The sequence below is a fragment of the Monodelphis domestica genome, chromosome 1 (genome assembly GCF_027887165.1).
Source record: "Monodelphis domestica isolate mMonDom1 chromosome 1, mMonDom1.pri, whole genome shotgun sequence".
Lineage (NCBI taxonomy): Eukaryota > Metazoa > Chordata > Mammalia > Didelphimorphia > Didelphidae > Monodelphis > Monodelphis domestica.
Genome location: NC_077227.1, coordinates 455,783,570 through 455,798,769, shown reverse-complemented (window position 1 = coordinate 455,798,769; position 15,200 = coordinate 455,783,570). Strand labels below are relative to the sequence as shown.

General features: G+C 43.3%; 2 protein-coding genes across 4 annotated transcripts in view; one reads left to right on the top strand and one right to left on the bottom strand.

Annotated features, from left to right (window-relative positions):
• Window positions 1–7,301, top strand: part of DOK4 (docking protein 4) — a 37,639-nt gene extending 30,338 nt beyond the window's left edge. For all 3 annotated transcript variants that reach the window (XM_056812351.1, XM_007474906.3, XM_001365738.5), the window contains exons 3-9: window positions 3,365–3,472; window positions 3,688–3,802; window positions 4,272–4,391; window positions 4,510–4,699; window positions 4,996–5,134; window positions 5,453–5,576; window positions 5,745–7,301. In XM_056812351.1, coding sequence (XP_056668329.1) covers window positions 3,365–3,472; window positions 3,688–3,802; window positions 4,272–4,391; window positions 4,510–4,699; window positions 4,996–5,134; window positions 5,453–5,576; window positions 5,745–5,863 — 915 coding nt within the window. In that variant the 3' untranslated portion in view covers window positions 5,864–7,301. The remainder of the gene's footprint in view (window positions 1–3,364; window positions 3,473–3,687; window positions 3,803–4,271; window positions 4,392–4,509; window positions 4,700–4,995; window positions 5,135–5,452; window positions 5,577–5,744) is intronic.
• A 608-nt stretch (window positions 7,302–7,909) lies between these two features.
• On the bottom strand, window positions 7,910–14,437 carry POLR2C (RNA polymerase II subunit C). Its single transcript, XM_001365678.4, has 9 exons — window positions 14,257–14,437; window positions 14,014–14,063; window positions 12,534–12,602; window positions 12,101–12,153; window positions 10,853–10,981; window positions 10,392–10,443; window positions 10,014–10,182; window positions 8,847–8,921; window positions 7,910–8,371 (listed from the first exon to the last, which is right to left on the bottom strand). Exons 1-9 carry the CDS (start codon window positions 14,340–14,342, stop codon window positions 8,227–8,229), a joined length of 828 nt encoding a protein of 275 aa, XP_001365715.1. The 5' UTR covers window positions 14,343–14,437; the 3' UTR covers window positions 7,910–8,226.
• Window positions 14,438–15,200: the final 763 nt, after the last annotated feature.

The window sequence follows — 15,200 nt, the reverse complement described above, 5'->3', positions numbered from 1 at the left end:
GTGTGTGTGTGTGTGTGTGTGTGTGTGTAATCTGCTTTGGTAGGCACCCTTCTCCTTGGCCCTACCCCTAGGTAGATACTCTAGAACAGTTTTCTTCAGGTAAAGAATTGGCTTTTTTGTAGTCTTGTGGCATCCTGATGGCTTCTTTGGACAGTATGCTAGAGTGCAGAGAATGCTTGGCAAGGGGGTAAAAGGCAGGGAAATGGCTGTTTTATTGTCCTGGTTACTAGCCAATGAAGAGCTATGTTTTGTAACTTAGGGAGTTGGAATCTGCTTAGGGTTTGTAATGGGTTACATTTTAGATTGCTGGTTTATGAATATGTAGAACCGCTTGGGCCCTCAAATAGGATTAGTGGCTAGTCTTGCCAACCCCCCTCACATCCCAAGGGAGGGAGCATTTAACCTCTCCTCTCAAGGAATTGAAGTCAAAAATAATGAAATGGACCAAAGTGGTTCTAGAGGCAGAGTTAGGGCTCTGGAACTTAACATTCTCCTTCTGAACTAGGAGGACCTTATGCAAACCAGGACCTGGTGCCTTTGGGGTCCCAGGCTCACAAGCACCTGGCCATCATGGCAGGGCTTGGGAGTAGGAAGAGCAGGCATTGGGAATAACAGCCTGGGCTAAGATGTCTCCGTAGTAGATAATGAAGAACAGCATTGGCAGGAACTGTATGTAATCAGAGATGGTGATGGAGTATATAAGGCCAAGAAGAGTACAACTCTGAAATTCTGTGATTCTCTGTGGCCTTGGCCAAGCTGGTCTGCACCCCTCCCCTCCCCAAATGCCAGGTAACTCAATGAGAACCAACCCATTTTATTTCAAGAGCATATTTCCATTCCAGCCTAGTACATTGGCAGCCTAGGGTAGTTGGTCCCATGGTTGAACAAGCTGTGCGGTCTCTGAGGCAGAACTAGAGTGGAGGACTTCCTATGCCCAACAACAGCAAAGTAGATCTCTGAGTTTTAGATACTGGACCTATGAAGTGGGGATGGTAATGAGGAAGGAAGAATCTTGAGTCCGTCATCCAGTTACCTTGCTGAATTATAAGATAAATGAACCTGCTTAGAACTTAGAGCATTGGTACATCTTCCAATCAATAGCTGGGTAGTGTGAGTTTTAAAATTAATATTCAATAACTAAGTATTATATTTTAAAAGTTTTATTAATAATAACTAGAACAAAAGAACTGCCTGAATTCAGCCTGGTTGCAGGTCAAAAAAAGAGGAAGAGGGAGTAGTTACAGCCACTTAAATACCATCACGCAAAATGTGAGGACACAGGAAAAGGGAATTTTGGGAAATACTAAGGGACTTCTGGGGAATGAAGTCCAAAGGCTCAAAATCTCCATTTATACAGTAGGAGACCAAATAACAGAGGACAGAACTTAGAACCTAGGGAAGAAGGGCAGGGGGATAGAAATGAATGACAGAATATTTGGGCCAGACAAGAGACCCTTCATTTTACAGATAAAGGAATTGAGAGCCAGAGAAGTGATGTTTATAGGTCACTCACATTAGCAGCAAAGCCAGGTTTATTGTAACTGAAGTCTTCTGACTTCCAAGTTGATCTTTTGTTCTATGACAGACTGCCTGCCTGGGTCACTGGTGCCAGCTTTGGTCTTTGGTAGAGTTGGCTTTCTTCTATTTGGAGAATATGGAGAAAACAGGTAGTTTAGGGGATAGACTTCTGTTCTGGTGGTCCCCAAGACAGGAGGTCAAAATGACTAGATTCTGTGGCACATATGGGCTTCGAGCTATCCCCTGGGGGAAGGGAAGGCCATGGGCTGGGGGCTTATTCCTTCTAGTGCTCACTTAGCTGGAAACAGGGCTGCTGTCTAAATAGACTGCGTGCCTGCCAGGAGTTGTAAAAAATGCCTCACCCAGGATTAAGCCCTGGCTGGGGAATGGTACTTTGTGGATGACTTAAATGTTCCCAGCACACATGGCCATGGTCAGTAGAGCCAAGAGGGAGTTTGGGACCAGTTATAAGAGCTTTTTTGGTCTCCCTACATCTTTATCTGTTTACCCCTTTTAGATAGGAAGCATAGTGCTTGACTTGTACTACTCCCAAAGGGAGAACTGGTGTCATAGGATTTCTTAGGTGGTGGTGAAAGGAGGCCTCAGTATCCTCATTTGTAAGGAGAGTGGCACTATTGGAGGAAGGATAGGGAGCATTCACATGGTCTTGGAGATGAGATTTAGGAATTTTCTTTCTAGGGCTTCCACTGATCCAGCCATGTGTCTTTTGGCAGGTCATTTTCTGTCTCTGACCCTCATTCTATTTTACCATATGAGGAGAAACCCTGTTTCTTCTCTGTGGTTCTCTGAACTATTAGAAAAGGTGATCTCAATTCTAGAGGCCGTCAGGACTTGAAGTAAAAGGTGTTGCACAGAAGTTGACTTGATAGAATGGAAAGATACTGGACAAGGATCCAAGAGATCTAGCAAAACAGTCTCACTGTGCCTCAGTTTTCCCATTTCCAAAAGTCTTTGCTGTCTATTCCAGAGGGCTGTTGAGAGACTTAAATGAGACACGTGTGAAAGCCATTTAAAAAGCGTAAAGCTCCACATAGATGTGGGATGGCATTATTGTCACCAAATATGAAGGAAGATCGCAGGCACTGTATAGGAATTCCTCCCATCAGTCTGAGTCATATGAACTTGATAGATAAAGCCATTATAGTTATAGACAAATCACTTTTTTATAATATTATGGATGAAGGCAATTGTTTAGGGTTCCCTTGTGTTGGCTCCTCCTGAAGTAAAGTTACTAGGATTCTAGCTGAACTTTGCTAAGAAGACTGGGCCTGGGCCAGAGGACTGTGGCTGTGACACACTCAGCCTATGTAAGACTCAATTGATGTGTGGGTTATTTTTGCTGAAGTGTTGTTTTTTCCTTTTTTTATTTTTTTGTTCTAAGAGGTCACTTTCTGGTTTTTTTCTTGGGGTTGCAAGGGAGAAAGGCTATACTGGGAAAGTCCTATTAAAACAGGAGATACCATAAAAAATTGACCCTGAGATCATAGCCATGTTTTGAGGGTACTTTATTGATCCCGGTGGTGTAGGGGCCCTTTGAGATGCATTCTTGGCTCTCCCCTTGTCTCACCTTTTGAGACTCAGGGTAAGGGGGGTGCTTCTTAGCTGTTCTTTGAGGACAAGGACACTCAACCCTTTGCTTTGTGCCAGGTTTTGGCGCTTAGTTGAAGAGCCAGTGCATGCTTTCTCATCATCTGCTCTGGTTTTCTCCTCGCCCATTGAGTACTATCAAGTGCTGCCCTCTGTAGTTGGGTCTGAAAACAGCTAGGTCACCCTGCGTAGCTGGAGGGCCTGAATCTGATCTCCCACTCATCTGTCTCCCTGATAGATATATCGGAGGTGTTGGCTGGTTTTCCGAAAGTCTTCCAGTAAAGGACCTCAGAGGTTGGAAAAGTATCCAGATGAGAAGTCAGTGTGTCTCCGAGGATGCCCCAAGGTGAGTTGTGCTCTAACCTCTCTTATCTCATAGCTGCCTAATAATGAATGCAGCTCCTTCCAGAAGCTGGTGTTGTGGTTCCACTGGAAGCTCCCAGGCTGGACAGGAGAAAGTGTTTCTCCTTACCTGACTGGAACCTGGGGTATTCTGACTGCCTTTCTGCCCTAGAGGGAAAGATTGACCCTGGGACTGAGTCTGTCTCTGTTTCCATCCAGGTGACTGAGATCAGCAACGTGAAATGTGTCACAAGGCTCCCTAAGGAAACAAAGCGGCAGGCTGTGGCCATTATCTTTACTGATGACTCAGCCCGAACTTTCACCTGTGACTCAGGTGAGTGGCAGAGGAGTTGGAGGCCATGGAAAGGTTTGGAGATAAGCAAAGTTAGCTTTGGTTGGGCTTAGAATTGAGGATCTTGGAGAAGTCCTCAGAATAATGGAGTCCTGAAGAGGAGATAGCCTTTTGCTCCCGACTATGAGATTCCTGATGAAAAGAGCCAGGCCACCATCTTTAAAAACTTGGGGCTTACTCTCTTGGTGGGTGGGTACTATTAGATTCTATTATTATCATCAAAATGAGGAGTCCTTTCTCTTCCTCTAAGGAGAAACTGGGCAGAGTAGGAAGAACCATTTGATAGGATAGTGCTAAGGAAAAGCTTAACTTAAAGGTTCTCCTTTGAGATCTGAACTGCCTTCCTCCTAATCGAATTCTTTGGATGGCAGGCAATGAAGTCAGCCCCAGTGTACAGACAGGAGGTGCAGATGAATGTGCATGACAAGTGATGAAAGTACCTCTGTTTCAGAGCTGGAAGCTGAGGAGTGGTACAAGACGTTGTCTGTGGAATGCCTAGGTGCCCGGCTCAATGACATTAGTCTGGGGGAGCCAGATCTCCTGGCCCCAGGAGTACAATGTGAACAAACAGGTAAGGTATGGGGCCTGGGATTTGAATTTGGCATGAAATTCAAGGAAAGTGTCTCTGAGAGGTGACTTTTTCATACAACTACAATTCCATTTTTCCCCCTCCTTTCATCCCTCACTAGATCGATTTAATGTCTTCCTGTTACCCTGTCCCAACCTGGATGTTTATGGTGAATGCAAACTACAGATCACCCATGAGAATATCTACCTCTGGGACATGCACAACCCCCGTGTAAAGCTCATCTCGTGGCCACTCTGCTCTTTGCGCCGCTACGGCCGGGATGCTACACGTTTCACATTTGAGGCTGGCAGGTAGGGCCTCAGATCTTCCAGCCTCACCTTTTATCCTCCATCTGCTTACATCTATGATCAGCATCCTGCCAAAAGCATTTTGGTTCCAGAACCAAGGAGATACTTGGAGGAGCTGGGCTGTTTTCCAGAGTACTTAGATGAAGGGGGTATGCCTAGGGGAGGAAAGGCTGTGAATAAGCAGAAGGCAAGCCTGTGCCATGGGTGGTGCATGTTAGCATGGCATGTGTATGTACATTATGTATGTGTACACTTCTGGTCCCCACCACCCTTCCCATAGCTCTAGTGCTGTCCAACAGGATGTGTGATGCAGGTGAAGGGCTCTACACCTTCCAGACACAAGAAGGGGAGCAGATCTACCAACGAGTACATAGCGCCACCCTGGCGATAGCTGAGCAGCACAAACGGGTCTTGCTGGAGATGGAGAAGAACGTGAGGGTGAGGCCCAGGGTGGGAGGTTGGTGATGAAGAAGGGCAAGGGAGGCCAGTATGCCTTTGGGACAACTTTCTGTCCTTTGGGGCCATTTTGGAGATAGTTCTAACCCATCTGGGCCTTAACTTTCCACATCTGTACAATGAAGTGGTTGAATTAGTCCTATAATGTCCCTTCTGGTTGTGACATTGTGACTTGACCAGCCTCTTCCCAGTTGTTCGATCCTGTGCATTGGCCAGGCCAGATCCCCAAGTTTCTGCTATGTTAGGTCTCCCTAAGCTCCATGTGTTAGGTTAATGGCCTCCTTCTTCACTTTGTCTCAGCTGCTAAACAAAGGTACTGAGCACTATTCCTATCCATGCACACCGACCACCATGCTGCCCCGGAGCGCCTACTGGCACCACATCACTGGGTCCCAGAACATTGCTGAGACTTCCAGCTATGCTGGTAAGTGATTTCCCCTACTTTGCCTACCTGAAGCACAATAAGAGATTATTCTTGGTTATCTCTGTGCCCTCCCCTCAGGAGCTACATTAGGTGCTCTGATCCCTATTACCTCAACTTAGGTGCCACAGATCATGCCAGCCTTAGTCCATCCTACCTTTGTGTTCACAGGTGAGGCATATGGAGCTGCCCAGGCAAGCTCGGAGACTGACCTTCTCAACAGATTTATCCTGCTGAAGCCAAAGGCTGGAACAGGAGAGAGCAAGGAAGCCAAAACTGCTTCCCAGTGATGCTGTTGTTGATGATGAAATAGCTCGTGTCATCCCAGGGGAGGGGTCGGCAGCACACTGAAGGCTCCTTCCTTCCTGGCCCCTCCTCTCACGTTTCTCCCCAAAGGGGCAGATGACCCAGGACCCTACCCTATAGAAGGAGAGCCTGGAGAAAGCGAGTGGGATAGATGCCCTTTCCTCAGCTGAGGGATAGGCATAAGCCCAACAAGGGGGCCCATTCACTTCACCAGAGCATGCATGAGGGGCTAAAGCAACCAAGGGACTGTATATGGTTATGATTTTAATATATATTGTTACATAATTCTATATTAATGGGATTTCCCCCTTTTATCTTTGCCCTCCCCACCCACAAATGCAATTTTAAAATCTGGTGACCAGTGGTTGGTGTCTTTGGAGCAGCTGCTCTCCTGCTGTCTGTGAAAAAGCCCTCAGATCCCAGAACTGGGAAAGTCTCTGGGGGATTTAAGCTCGGAGCAAAAGCAGGCAGCTAGGAGCCTGGCTGTGTTCCTGAGCAGGCCCAGGCAGAGGCCAGGGAGAAGCAGCTAGCCCTAGAACTCCTATCCAGGGTCCTAGTAGGATGGCACAGGAAGATGGCATCTTGGTTGTGCCAGCAACACATTTTTGTACTGTGACATCTTTCTAAAATGCAATTTCTGCACAAACCCCTTCCTGCCTATTGGGGCAGGAGGGGTCACTGATCATTATCTTACCCTTGAGGAGGCTGTGGAAAGGAGGAGGGCTAGGACCCTGACTGGTTCTGACCCAGCACACTGCCCTAAAACCATGTCCTCCAAGCCCAAGGCAGATTGTGACCAGGTAAGGAGGCAGGATAGCATCCCTAAGGCCCCCCAACCCCTGCCCCAACACCTCCCCAGGGAGTACCTCTACCACTTGTCCTTTCCTTTCACAGGACAGGAGGCTTCCCACTTGACATGGGGCTGATGCTGCTGAAATGCAATTAAAGCAATTGATTTTCTAGTGCTGGTATTTATTGACTACCGTGCAGAAGGGCTATCTTTCTATTCACATCAAACCTTTTTTTTTTTTTAATGTCTGTGGTCCTGATTTGGGGAGTTGAGCTTCTTGTAAATATTTATTTCTGTTGAGGCAAAAGACAGACTAACAGAGATGACCCTCCCACCCCAATATAGGAGCAAGGGAGATAGCCACCAACCCAACTTTCCTCCTTGGTTTCATTCAATTTCTCTTCTCTTTGAGGACAAATCAGATTTTGCTTGTGAAGATGGAGGGTGGGGGTGGGGAAAATGCTCAGTCTAAAGGCCTTAGAATGGTCTGAGGGAACAGAGCTAGTTGGGTTGGGCCAGGGCAGAATGAATGCTGCATGGAGGAAGTAGGACAGAGAATTATGTGCTGTTTATTGCCAAAAATGATTTTTTTAAACAACCCTGCTCATCAATAAAGGACCCTTACTATCTGATTTGCTTTTCTGATTTGTCACTCAAATAGGGCCATAATAAACTCTTGACATTGTACTTCCCTTTAAACCCAGTGGTGTTGGGTCAGAAAACATTGAAGGATGCCTGCTTTCTTTTTAGCTAAGTGATCAACCTCCAGTTAGCATTGAGCGATTTGAGAGGCAGCTAGGAGGCTCAGTGGGACCTGGGTTCAAATCTGCTCTCAGACACTTTCTGTGTGACCCAGGGCAAGTCACTTGACCCCAACTGCCTAGTTCTTAACCACTCTTCTGCCTTAAAAGTGATATTTTGTATTGATTCTAAGACAAGGTAAGAGTTGTTTGTTTTTTAAAGTGATTTGGAGTTGAGAAGGCAGTGGGCCCAACCTGGGGGACTGGTAAGGAAGTAATGGGACGAGCAAGCCTAGGAGAAAACACTGTACCCAATAAAAGCTCAACCCCAGGCAGCTAAAGCACCATCAGAGAGTAACTCCCAGAAAAATTGGGCCTACAATTCAGGGAAGAGAATTTTCCCTAATGCTGCCAACAAAGTAACAGTAGAATGCCCGAGAAAGGCCCAGTCTAGCCATAAGGTTATTTATAAGGACTTAATAAATATGTGCCTACTCACCTCATCTTCTAAAACCTTTGCTCATCCCCAGCAGAGAAAAGGTTTTTTTTTTATTTGCTGTTCATTCTAAGGGAACAAATCAACCCAAGCTGACCAGGATGAAACTTTGTGGGAAGTGAAGCTTCTCACCTCTCCTTCCCATTGATTGCTTCCTGGGTGAATTACATCCCAAACTGACAACAGGCTTAAAAGCTGCAATGTGCTAGCCAGGACTTTCAAGAGGCTAAATTTTAGTCCACTTTCCAGTGGCAAACGGAAAGTCAGTTTAGAAGTCTCTCCATTATCCTCAAGCTCCGTTTCTGATAGAAATGGCTACTGCTAGTTTATAGTCAGGACATCACTCTGGATCTCGTGGGTTAGCTGGGTCTGAAGGTCACTCAACTTCTTCTTCAAACCAGACAAAGCAGAAAGGACGATGGTTTCAGGGCGAAGAGAGCCACAGGATTCCACATTGTAGTAGAACCTTTGAAGGAAGTCCCAAGCAAAGGCAGTAAATGTAAAGGCATTTTTGTGCTAAGATTTAAGTTCTTGAGTTTGGGGCTTATGCCTACTCTGCTTTCTATCGCCAACTAACCCCTACAGACAGGGTCAATCCCCCACACCTAATAACATCAGGAAGAGAATCTCTAGTTATTTCCCAAACTTTATAAACTACAGGGCATCTTCTGTTACACTTCACTAGTGATTATAAAAAACCTCCAAACAAATATATGCTATTTCAAACTTTTGGAGGGAAAAGGATATACATTTGTTACCTTCTCAACTCTGCTTAAGAAGGCATTTATGTCACCAGGTGTGACACAATGAAAGAATTTTCTCCTTTGATGCTTACTCCATGCAAAACTATATCCCTACTGTCCCAATAGAAGCCAAGATTTAAGGTCACATAGATTGGCCAATATTGTTGGAAGTCACCTCCAGTGCCTGATGAAACTTACCTCTCTGGTTTGCCATTGGGGTCATAGGGAGCTTGGGCTTCATCTTCGTCAATCTCAGAGTACTCACTCTTTGGCCTGGGATGATCAAAGAAGTGACAGCACAAAACTGGTTTAAATGCTTTATAGGACAAGTGAGTATGCAAAATACAGGGCCAGAGGGGTATTCTTCACATGGCAGATTGAATCTAAATGTTCTAATACAGATTCTTCCCTTTGAGCCTAGCTAAATTGTGTTACCTTGCTGAATAAGTTTATTCTGTGTAGTATAACAATTATGCATTACTTACAAAATAATGTGGACTCAAAGAGACTAGTGGTTCTCCAAACTTTTTGTTTTCAGGATCTCTTTACAATTCTTTACGACTACTGAGGACCCCACAGAACTTTTGTTTATGTGAGTTATATCCACTGATATTTACTCTATTAGAAATTAAAATGCCAAAATGTTAAGAAAATAGTTTTAATTTGACTTTACAGATCTCTTGAAACAATGTTGGGGATTCCCTAAGTCTCTAGACCATGCTTGAAGGACCACTGAAATACATGAAAATATATATCCAGAGTATACAGAGAATGACTTGGGAATATGACAGTAAAGGCTAGAAGACCCTGAGACAGGTCTGTGAGCTTTAGGGGTTATGTTTCACATCTGAATAAGAAGTGAACCAAGAAGGATCAGAGTAGATCCCAGAGCCCATTTTCCCTTACCTGTGAGAGAATTGAGGGGTTTAGGACAGCAAATGGTTAATTGTGAGAATTGAGTGAACCACACCAACTCCAGCTTGTGATTCAATTCTTAGTTAGCTTAGTTCCCCTAAAGGTTTAGTCTGAATTCTATGAGAAAACTTTATTGCACTGTTTGAACCTAGACTTGTGGGCTGGGAAACTGGACCACCTGTACCTGCCTTAATCAAGGACCTAGTTTATGCTAACCAGAAAACCTAATCAGATCCAAAGACCGATGTAAGAGATTTTCCTAACAATTTAATATCTCAAGAACCCATGCATTCAGGGGTCCAACCTGATCCTGATTTGTTAGGCAATTGGCTTGTACTACTTAATAAACTGAAAATGCTTGGAAGAATGAATCTTTGTTTTCTTAATCATTTCATCTTTCACCCAATACATTTTGTAAGCTGTCCACCTCTACTCAGAAGCAGAACATACCATTCTTCTGGCTTTGGGTAGACTGTATGCCTCAGAGCATTATCTGGGTCATACTCAAAGGCTACTCCAGCTGTAGGGTTCCATTTAGCATGCTCCTTGCCAAAGCCCTTTTTAGCATAGGCTCGTAATCTCAGTTCCTGGCCTTTCCGGAGTTTGACAATGAGGATGTCTAAGGAGAATAAAAACCAAGGTCAAAAAAGGCAATTGATGATATACTCTTCCACATTTTGGATCAGATTTGTAGCCTAAGGTGTACATAAATCTGAAAGTAAGTTTACACTGAAAGCAGGAAACAAGAAGCTATGATTGTTCTTTTTCTCATTTATCCTACCAAGACATGCAAGAACAAGCATTTGGGATCTTACACAAGACACTTACCATCCTGTTCCACATAGTCACTGGGGTCATTGTCTCTACTCCGGGATGTCACCTGCAAAGAACCCAAGGCAGAGATTAGCTGCCTTATTTTTTGACTTATCGAGCTCAAATGCCTTCAAATTTCAAATGCTAAGTGATGACTATAGAAAGCTAACCTCAGACTGGAATGGTAGGAACAGCTAGAAGGATGCATTAATATTAGTGACAAGGAAAAAATTTAAATATTTATATATATAAATAAAAATTGGCTCTCCTGATAGTAGTGGAATGGTGCACTGGAACCAAGAAATGGCACCCAAAATAATTCCTGCCTGACACTAACCAAGGTTTAAGATTAGTAACTTAGTTATCAGCTAGGTAAAAAAAGTAATGCTTGGAATTCCAATGTTACAAAAAATGGAGAATTTAGCACAACTTCTGAGTGTAAGCCTTTGTGAGAGAGGAGGTCACTAAACACTGACCGGAATGACTCGAGGGGTATTAGAAATGAGATCCCGAGATGTGACATGGCGGGTCTGGTCTTCATTGCAACGGACATCAAGCGTAAACTCTACTGAGCACTCAGGGCAAAACTCTTCACACGTACAGTCCTAGGAGAGGACAAAGAATAGAAATAAGTCTGAAGCAAAAGAGCTGCTAAGTCTGAATTTTGCATCCTATAGCCAACACCAATTCCCATAAGTTTCTAAATTCATAAAATAGTACAATTGTAGAGTATCAAAAGACTTTTTTTATGGATAGCATCAGTCTGATGTTATTCTCTTGGGTTGACAGGCAGTCTATGACTTAGAAATGACAGGTATAGAGGAATGGCAATACCTCTCCCTCCCCCTTATGATATCCCAATCCTCCCACCCACTAGTATAGGTACCATCATGGATACAGGAAAATCTCAGGTTATGTCCTAAGATAGAACTCTGAACATTTATTTTCCCATAAAAACTATGTTATAAATGGGAACTAGGTCCCATGGTACTATTTCATCTCTATTACATGTTCAAATGGCTTTTATAGGCTGGCCTGGATATCCAATCATCATTTACAACACTTTTTCTAAGGAAAAGTTAATTCTATGCTCCAACCAAATGATTTAATACAATCTATATATAAACTGCAGCCAGTCTATCTATTCAATAGGCAGTTGTTAAATGCATAAAATCTAAACTGGAAAATTTCATTAAGGGTTCTAACTCATCTTATATACACATTATTCCCTTATTGGTAATTTAGCTTTCACCTTTCATTTAGCCTGAAAATTGAGACATTAGGATTCTGTAGAAGGAAAGTTTCTCAAACTAGGACTGGAACAGAAGAGTATTTTATTTATATCATATTTATATTTATATTAGCATAACTTCTCTGTCCATACTGTTTTCTTCCTACGCCTCAGTCATTCACTTTGTCTCCTACCCATTCCTCTATCATTACATATAGATGTCTTCCCAAATACCTAGCCAATTTCACAGACAAACTTACCTTTTCCTAAAAGGATAAACAAGTAAGATGTTAGTATTGTTCCCTTTTCCACAATAATTTGGAATTAGAAAACATGAGGTGATTGGGGGAGGGGAGGTGGGGACAGGAGAATGTAAAAGTTTGAGAATTACTAAAATATAAGCTTGGATAATTGAATGCAGTCTAACAGCTTGAAAGTATATTATCAGGGGAAATACTCTTTGATAATCAAACCAAACAGGTTATAATCTTACCCTGGAGTATTGCAGCTTATCTACAATGTCATCACTTGTAAGAGGGATTAATCCTGGAAAAATAAAGCAGTGTTTCAAATGAGTTTAAAAAAACAACCAAAAAATAACAACAACCTTCAGAAGTCAGGTGGCCCGCTCTCATATCTTTCTTTACTTAAAAAAAAAACAAAAACACAACTTCACCTTCCATCTTAGAATCAATACTGTATATTGGTTCCAAGGCAGAAGAACATAAGGGATAGGCAGTAGGCATTAAGTGACTTACCCAGTTACACAGGTAGGAAGTGTCTGAATCCAGACTTGAATCCAGGACCTCCCATCTCTAGGCTTGGCTTTTAATCCACTGAGCCACCTAGTTGCCCTCCTCTCATATCTTTCTAAAACACACATTAGCAGCTCTTCCCTCCTCCTACTCCTAAAACTTAACACTTACCAAGTCGGTGGGCAATGAACTCATCATGAAGAACTGAAGAGTTGGCATCAATCTGGACCCAGTCTATGGCTGAAGAGAAAAAAAAGCAGAAATGAAACTGAGTCACAGAGCTCAAACAGAAGAATTAGAGGAAACACTGAAATGAACTGGGGGTTGCCTTTCTTTCAAAGCTCTCTAGAGTGTATCCCCATGCTACACGCAGAGTACCCTCTCAAATCCATTCCCTTAACTCCAGCTAGAGTGGTTTCACTGTGGCCTTCACAATCTATGCCTAAAAAAATTTCTTTGTTTCATTTTGTTCATGTTTTAAGACCCAGCCAAAGTCCTAGCTATTGAAAAGCATTTATTAAGTACTATTTATTATATGCTAGGCACTGAGCTAAGTGCTATAAGCTTAACTGTCAACAGTAACTAGGGAATACTTGGAGAGGCTGAGGCTATTATAGGCCTCAAAAGGACAAGAATTTAGGTTGGCAAGAAAGAGAGGTAAAGACTGTAGTTACAGTCCCATTGGAGAGTCATAGATCATTAGAACTAGGAAGGTACCTAAAAAATAATCTAATTTAACTCCATTTAATTTTTTAATTTTCCACTTAATGCTAAATAAATGAATGTTTTTAAATTCAAAGCAAGACAAAAAGAAGACTATATGTAAATCTCTAATATGTACAATTGCTGTTTCCTTTTAAGGATTTAATAAATTCATCTTGTAACTTTCAAAGTTATTCTACTTGTCTGGGTTTCCTTTTGTTCTTTTCTGTGTATTTTTTTAAAGGCTTCACATTTATATACCAATTTTAGATTTATAGAGCCCTTTACATCTATTATCTTATTTAATCTACCACATGTAAGCCATTATACTAGGAGATAAATCCTGTAACAGATTGATTTTGAGGAGCTTAAAACCAAGAAGGTGGAGAAAACACCCAAATAACTATAAGGAAGAGCATGATAAGTGCAAAAAGGTACAGGAAAAGGCTATCTGAAATTTGAAAAGGGTTTAAGCTTTCAATTGAGGAAGAGCAAAAAGAATCAGAAGATTTCATGGAGAAAGTATCTGAGTTCTGATATAGATGAAGAAAAAGGGGGCAGCAACTAAAAGGAAGGGGGAGGAGGAAGAGTCCATTTTAGGCACAGAAGGGCATGAACGAGACAGGGAGGAGGGTGGGAGCTGAGAAGTAAAAAGACAAGGAGCAGTTCGACTGGCTAACAGGATAAGTGACATCCCTAATTCTACTTCTTTCAGCTTTCACAACATTGCAATGGCATCCATGTGACCCGAACCAACTCATTTAACCTTCCTGTGCCTGTTTACCCAGGTACAAAATAAAGATGGGAGGAATGAGGGCACTCATGGCGGAGTGCACTTTGCAATCTTTAAAACATATTTTTAAAAAACGTGAGGAGCTGTTTATTATTAAATGGCCCAGGGACAAGGGAGGGGAGCGTGGTTACCATGGCAGCAGGGCGGGAGGCTCACCTATGATGGGCACCTCGGCGATGAAGACTCTACGGATGGAATTGGCCACTCTGCGGGGGAAAGGAATAGACAGTAATGAAAGAGGGTACCCCGAGCCCGCTTCATCCCCGTCTCCGCCACTCCGGGGGGGGGGGGGGGGGGGGAATTGGCCGAAGGCCCTTCCCCAGAGATTGCAAAGTGCGAAAGAAACTCCCCCGCACTCTCCCGGGACTCTTGGGGGACCCTAAGCTGCTTGCTCCTTACGCCAGGTCCGTATTCTCGATAATAAACTTGACGTTCTCGTCCGTGAGCTCGGTGATTCGCACCGTAGGCTGGTTGGCGTAAGGCATAGCGACTGAAAAAGGTCCCGGCCTCCACGTTCGATTCCTCGGTTCTACCGCTAACTCAACCAACGGCGCGCCGCCACTAGCGTCAACGGATGTCAGCTAGAGGGGCCCCGCTCCCTCCCTTACCCTCCAGTCCCTCCGGGCCCACAGCGCCCTCTCGCTCTGGGAGGAACAACTAAAAAGTGAGAGCGGACCCAGGCACAGAATCTAAGAATGGTAAAAGGGATTTGATGCATCCAGTTTCAATTCCATCGTTTTATAGATGGGGAAACTGAGTCTCAAAGAAGGGAAGTGTCCATAGTCACATAGCTAGCTTTAATTTTTTATTTATTAAAACAACAACAACAAGCAACAAATTACCTTCCGTCTTAGAAACAATATCATGTATTAGTTCTAAGGCAGAAAAGTAGTATGGCCTAGGCAATGGGGGTTAAGTGATTTGCCCAGTGACTTGCTAGGAAGTGCCTGAGTGCAATTTTGAACCCAAGACCTTGTCTCCAGGCCTATCTGCTGAGCTACAGAGGTGCCCCTGCATTGCCTTTTTTTAAAAAAGCTAATTAATTAATTAAAGAATATTTTTCCTTGGTTACATGATTCATGTTCTCTCCCTCCCCTCTTCCCTCCCTCTTCCCAAAGCTGACAAGCAATTCCACTGGATTATATACCACATAATTTTTATATAACCTTGGTGACTTCATCAGTTCTCTGAGAATCTAGTTATCATCCCTAAAAGCTGAGTATTCTCACACCTAAATATCCAGCTGTACTTTAGCTCCAGTTCCATACCACCAACTGGGCCATAAAATATTAAAACTGGAAGGGATCTTTGAATTCACTGAGTTAAATTAATCAATCATTTAA

Bases quoted from the DNA above. Each gene is read 5' to 3' on its own strand.
- POLR2C (XM_001365678.4), bottom strand. From the start codon at position 14,342: ATGCCTTACGCCAACCAGCCTACGGTGCGAATCACCGAGCTCACGGAC. The intron at 12,154-12,533 runs GTAAGTGTTAAG...TTATTTTTCCAG, and splicing joins GTTCATTGCCCACCGACTTG to GATTAATCCCTCTTACAAGT. The intron at 8,372-8,846 runs GTAAGTTTCATC...CTTCCTTCAAAG, and splicing joins CCCAATGGCAAACCAGAGAG to GTTCTACTACAATGTGGAAT.